We start from the raw sequence: 6,000 nt of genomic DNA, 5'->3' as shown, positions 1-6,000 counted from the left end.
AGCACGCTACGTGATTCTCTCCTTTATCCCACCTCTGAAAGCCTGACTGATAATGGGCAAGAGCGTAGACCAACCATAAAACTTTAGTTCCTCTTCCAGCCAATAGAAAGAGGCGACAAGTATGTGGCTCAGCTTTTGTGACTTCCCTCGTCCCCTCACTCCTCCTCTAAGATTCAACATTTGACAACTCATCCCGCCAATGAGAAGTTCCTACTCTGCATGGAGGGGAGGGACTGACTGGGTGATAGACGCCTGCACCTGGCCAATGGAGTATCACAAGTGCGGGAGGGGTATAGGGCGCAACCAATGGCGCGGTGCCAATAACGAGCAGCAGAGAAAGGGCGGGACGAAACTGTTCAAGGGAGGGAGGGGAAGGCCCAGGGAACCAAGCAGCGCTGCTGCCGCCGCTGCAGCCCGAGCTGGAGGAGGGAGAAGCCAGGAAGAAAATGGCGGCCGTGGCTGCAGAGGCGGCAGCGACTGCAGCGTCCCCCGGGGAGGGGGGCGCCGGCGAGGCCGAGCCGGAGATGGAGCCCATCCCCGGCAGCGAGGCTGGCACTGACCCCCTCCCGGTCACGGCGACTGAAGCATCTGTGCCGGACGGCGAGGCCGACGGGCAGCAGTCTTCTCCCCAGGCCGACGAGCCGCCGCTCCCGCCGCCACCGCCGCCGCCGGGGGAGCTCTCCCGCAGCCCGGAGGCGGCGGGGCCAGAGCTGGAAGCTGAGGAGAAGCTGCCCGCTCGGGTGGCGGAGCCGGCGGCAGCAGCGCCTCAGGGAGGGCCCGAGCTTCCACCTTCCCCTGCACCGCAGCCCGAGCAGCCCCCCGCTCCCGAGGAGCGCCAGGAACCGCCGCTGCCCCAGCCCGCAGCCCCGGCGCTCGTGCCGCCGGCGGGCGGGGACTCCGCGGTGTCGCAGCTGATTCCCGGCTCGGAGGTGCGGGTCACGCTGGACCACATCATTGAGGACGCGCTCGTCGTGTCGTTCCGTCTAGGGGAGAAGCTCTTCTCCGGTGTCCTCATGGATCTGTCCAAAAGGTACTGCGCCCGCCCCAGCACGCCCCCAGGCCCGCTTGGTCCCTAGGGAGGGAGCGAGCCGGGACGACCCCTGCATCCCCGGCTCCCGCCGCCTGCACGCCCTCGGGTCCCGTGCGGCGCGGGGCGCGCGCTCCGAGTGGGGCATCAGCGCGAGCCCGGGAGAGGGCGGTCCCTGCCCCAGGTGGGCGCCTGCGAGGGCAGGTGTGTCACCAGGTGGGGACGCGGGTGCCTGACGGGCTCGCGGAGCTCATCCCTCACCCCCGAGCTCCGTCCCTGACGTGGCCCTGGTGTACCCCCTCTGGGGGCTGGTGGGTTAACGCGAAATGCGGGAGTTTTGCGGAGAACCTGGTGCGGGGGTGGGGGGACGTTGCTTGTGGGACACTTTTCTTCTTAACCTTTAACGAGGTTGAAGAAAGGGGTTGTGCGTTGGGGTCCCCAGAAGGTTAACTGTCACTCCTTATAGGGGGAAGAGTATTTGTTAGAAATGAACCTCCAGACTGTTTTTCTTACTGTTAGAACTAATTCTCACTAGATAACTGTGCAATAGGGAAGCACATTTGTCTAATTGAAGTGATGGTTTTAAGAAAAGCCTAAAGAAGAGAGATTTTTTTTTTTTTTACCCTGTAATATCAAGATGGTGTGGTATAAAACTGTTCAAATATTGACTTCTAATACTGTAGATATAGTATAAATTTATGTATTAAGGGCAAGAAGGTTGAGTTCACCCATAAGCCTTTGTCTTAGTCATTTTCATCTCTGATTTAAAATGTTTAAGGGCATTGCTTTAAACAGGTAAAGAAGGTATTCTAAGTCTAGAGTAAAGTTAATCTTTTTATTCTCTTCTTTTGCAGATATGAAGTGCAGAGACTCCCATTCACGGCTCTCCATTCTGTTTCCTGCAACAGCACACACTCTGATGGGTATCTCACCTGTTTGGAAATGGCTTATTTTAATATGTTTTATTTTAAATTTCTTGTCCTCCCATCAAGATACCAGAGTCCTTTTCCTATTTGGGAGAAAAAAAAAAAACCATTTAAAATACTGAAAGCGCTTGTAAAAAAAAAAAAAAAAAAAAAAAAAAAAGAAATGTTGAAGTAGGGTGTTTGGGCAGGGGGGAAGATGGGAGCCGGAGCCTTTACAATTAATTACTTCTGTACATTGTGTAATCTCAAATTTTTTTTTTTTTTTTGGTTTTTCTTTTTTTGAGAATTTTGGATTAGGACTTTTTGCACTTTTGTTTTCATAGTTAGAAAGCAGAATAAGACCAGTGTGCTTTCTACTGATGTGTTTAATAGTGAAGGAGAGAGACTCAGTAGTGTGTATGCTATTGAATCAAACAGAAATGAAGGCCAGTGATTGTGTGAGAATCTGGATTTCAAATCTGCAAAAGGAAGGTGCAAAAAGGTAAGTTGTTCCTGGCAATGGAATGGATAGTGCTTTTCTCTGTTGAGGTGCTCATGGTGTTGGTATTTTATTTTAAAAAATTTTCTTTGATAGGAAATTGCAATTTGTTGTTTGAGTTCTACTTTGCTAACCATGCTTCTTATAGACAGCAATTTCTTTGCTTGAAGGAGGTATTTTTATTGCAAACCTTTTGCATTTTAATGTTTTAAAGTGAAAGGATTCTGTCATTGAAGTTTTTTTTTAAAAGGTCGTTAAGGAAACCATATCAACCTTTCAACAAATACTTATTGAACACATCTGTGACTAAGGCACCTCTTAGTGTTTTGAATGTTATGAGATACAGTCCCTGCCTTCTGGAAGCTTATATATGGGAGGTAGCCGTTGTGGAATTGGTGAGGAAATAACAGAGTTTTTAAAATTTAGCACTTGAAGGAATTATTATTGGACAAATGATTGACTAGTTGGGTATCTCTTTTTCATAATATAATTTGGAAAAATGGATCTGTCCATATATTTTGTAATCTGTGCTTTACCTTGATTGCATACTTGCATGTGCAGTTTGGGGTTAACTGATGATCCAGGAGATAGTGTTCATAGATTATACCATGACTATAGTAATCAGCTGCTTTAAAAACAGTTTGTATCCTATTTGAATTGGCTGTTTAATTAAACCTTTGGCTAAAAATAACAAGAACTTCCTATTGAGTGCTTATTATGTACCAGGCATTGTACCACTTGCTTTAGTCTTTATAACTCTGGTGGTATTTTTCATTTATATAGGAGGAAATTGAAGTTCATTTAATTTGGCCAGTCAGTGCGCCTATGGCAAAGTAAGGATTCAAGTGTAGGTTGATCTGATTCTGAAGCCTATACATTTTCTATTTTCATATTAGACAGTTGGGCTGGCAAATTTTCTTTTAAACAGTAAGTAAAGAATTGCAGATTTCTGAAATTTAGTGCCTATCTTGATTTCAGTAGTTATATGGGATAATACAGAGGGTATGAGTGTTGGAGCCAAGCAGATTCTTCAGTCAGGTAATAGCCATGAGACCCTTCTGCTCTGCACCTTCCCCATTTCCTTAGCTGTAAATTGCAGAACACAAAGCAGTCTCTGAAGTCTTGGTTCTTGTTCAAGGAGACAGTCAGGAAAGAATTACATTTGGGAGACTCCTAAGTGCCTCAACGTATGTGCATGGTTTTCTTCAATCTTTAAAAGGGCCAGTTAATGCTTTTGATTATTTTATTCTGACATATGAATGGTACAGAAATGTCTTTTAACGTTGGAAGAGTTGTTCACTGTGTAGAAAAGTGTTCAGTCCTAGTGTACAGCTTTTCATATATATGGATTGATCCGGAGTCTGCTTTTGTAAGCATTTGATGTTCTTCACCCTCCTGTCATTGTATTGTTTTTTGCCTTATTTTTAGTTATTTGATTGAAGAACACATTTTTGAGGAGAATCTTTTTTGTGGAGAAAAGGAATAGGACACATGTGATTGAAAAAGAAAAAAGAAAGTGGTAGTACCACTTACTGAAAAGTAGATTGATCTGGGCAGAGTGTCAGAGTAATTGGGGTCTGACTCCTGGTGCCAGGCTTTCTAGTTAACACTGTAACTTTGGGCAAATCTTTATGCTTCTTTGGGCTCCAGTCTGTAGTCTGTGAGGCTAATTCATTTTGACTTTAGGCAGTTCACAAACCCAAACATTAAACAAACTTCATGCCTCAGTTTATGTATTTTTGTAAAATAAATAGGATGACCAGGAGGTCTGGTTTTCCTGTACCACCCCAGTTTGATTACTTCCTCCTCATATCTTCAAAGTAGCTTGCTTTGGCTACTATTTAAATGACATGGTCACCCTAAAAATGAAGATACTTGAATATCTGGTTAAAAACTGCTTTTATGTAGCTTAGGATTTATGAAACTGAATACCCTTTAAGGCATTCTTTAGTTTATTCTAGGTTCCTCCACTGTTGTTTTATACCCAGCTCTCTTAGGTAGTTTAAATTACATGCCTACTTCTGATTTCATTAGCAATATGTAATGACAATAATCTAATACTAGCAGATAAAAATAATCAACTAACCCACAAATTCAGTTTGGTTTTCTTACTCCCTTTTCTTCCTTAACCTTAAGCTTTTGAAATTTTGACATAAGTACATTTGTTTCATTTAGCATTATATAATAAGCATTCCTTCAGGTTGCTAAACTGTCTTAGTGATTATTTTAGACAGAATAATAAATCAGTGGTTGTACCATAATTTTGTTTTGTATTTTATTATGGGAAATGAACCTCCTTGTACGTATCATTCTTGCTTTGACGTTTATCAATTCTTAGTCACACTCCTTTCATCATATGCCCACCTCCACTGGATTATTTTGAAGCAAATTCTAAACCTATTTCTTTACCATAAGAATTTTGGTATAGATCTCTGAAAAGATAAGGACTTTAAAACCATAATTGTACTGTTGTTACCACAGCCCAAATAATGGCAGCAGTTCCTTTCTATTATCCTGTGGCCAGTCAGTGTAAAAATTTCATAGTGCATCTCAAAATTAACATCTCAGTATCTAAGTTTTGTTCAAATTAGGATCCAAATAAAGTTTATACTTAGTAATTGGTTGATGAGTTTCATAAGTTTTTCTTTGGTAGTTCTCTTCAATTTATTCCCTTGCAGTTTATTTGTTAAACTGTTGACTTTGGCAGAACTTTCCACATTCTGGATTTTTTTGCAGTTGCATCCCATTGGATGAATTTTCATGATTTTTAAAAGTAGTTCTTTTCCTTCAGGGGCAAACTGAAGGTGCAACAGCCAGAGTCCCCTGAGGACCTCTTTCGAAAGCCTCTCTTCCCTAGTTTGGGTCAGTAGAAATGATACAGGTATCACTTGCCTGCTTGCACACTGTAGACCTATCGCTTAAACACACTTCCAACTTTAATAACTCCAAATATAGAAAAATTTAACCAGTGAAGATTTTCTGCAGAGGGCAAAAGGCTGCAGCCCCAGTTTCTGAAAACGTAGTTTCAGCCTTCTCAATCCCTACCTGAAGGAACAGTGTATACCGGGACCTATGGTTTCTAACTACACAGAGGGATCATTTAAATTGTTTATTACTGCTCTCCACATCTTAAAAAGTAGTTCTAAAGCTACTTTGAAATCCTGAAAAATCTCTCTGAATTCCATTTTATTTGATCTGATATGAATTAAGGAGTCATGAAGTAAATGTTTATGCCTAAAAACCCTGTGCATTTTAATTTTGTGGTACATGCTTATTAAAAGTTGCAGCTAGTTACATTTTAGACTTGACCTTTTACAAATATTGACTTGTGTGTGTCTATGGGGTACTGTTGCATTAAAAAGAATTGAGGTGATTTCTTTAAAAAACTTCAGATTTCACTAAGTTCTTAAAACAGTTTGTAGAAAATTTATTTGTTTTTTTTTAAGGAAATATAAACCAAGACAATGATTTTCTTTCTTTACAGAGACCATGAAACGTATGGTGCAATAGCTCTACTTTTGGTGGGAAAAATATACAGCCATTCTGGTGAAGCAGTGAGTAGTGGTATT

At 42.5% G+C, this 6,000-nt stretch overlaps 1 protein-coding gene across 15 annotated transcripts in view; it reads left to right on the top strand.

Moving 5' to 3' along the window:
- The first annotated feature begins 385 nt into the window (after nt 1-385).
- PWWP2A (PWWP domain containing 2A) overlaps nt 386-6,000 on the top strand; it is a 35,806-nt gene continuing 30,191 nt past the window's right edge. For 5 of the 15 annotated variants that reach the window (XM_019433731.2, XM_019433729.2, XM_019433730.2 and 2 more), the window contains exon 1: nt 386-1,030. In XM_019433731.2, the coding sequence (XP_019289276.2) occupies nt 447-1,030 (584 nt within the window). In that variant the 5' untranslated portion in view covers nt 386-446. Of the gene's footprint in view, nt 1,031-2,235; nt 2,435-5,915; nt 5,986-6,000 lie in introns of those variants that run through there. The other 10 variants (XR_008423732.1, XM_019433732.2, XM_019433733.2 and 7 more) reach the window with 4 other exon arrangements.

This window comes from Panthera pardus, unplaced genomic scaffold (genome assembly GCF_024362965.1).
Source record: "Panthera pardus isolate Hobbes unplaced genomic scaffold, ASM2436296v1 HiC_scaffold_2, whole genome shotgun sequence".
Taxonomy (NCBI): domain Eukaryota; kingdom Metazoa; phylum Chordata; class Mammalia; order Carnivora; family Felidae; genus Panthera; species Panthera pardus.
Note: the sequence above shows the minus strand (reverse complement) of the source record. Positions and strands in the feature narration are given on the sequence as shown.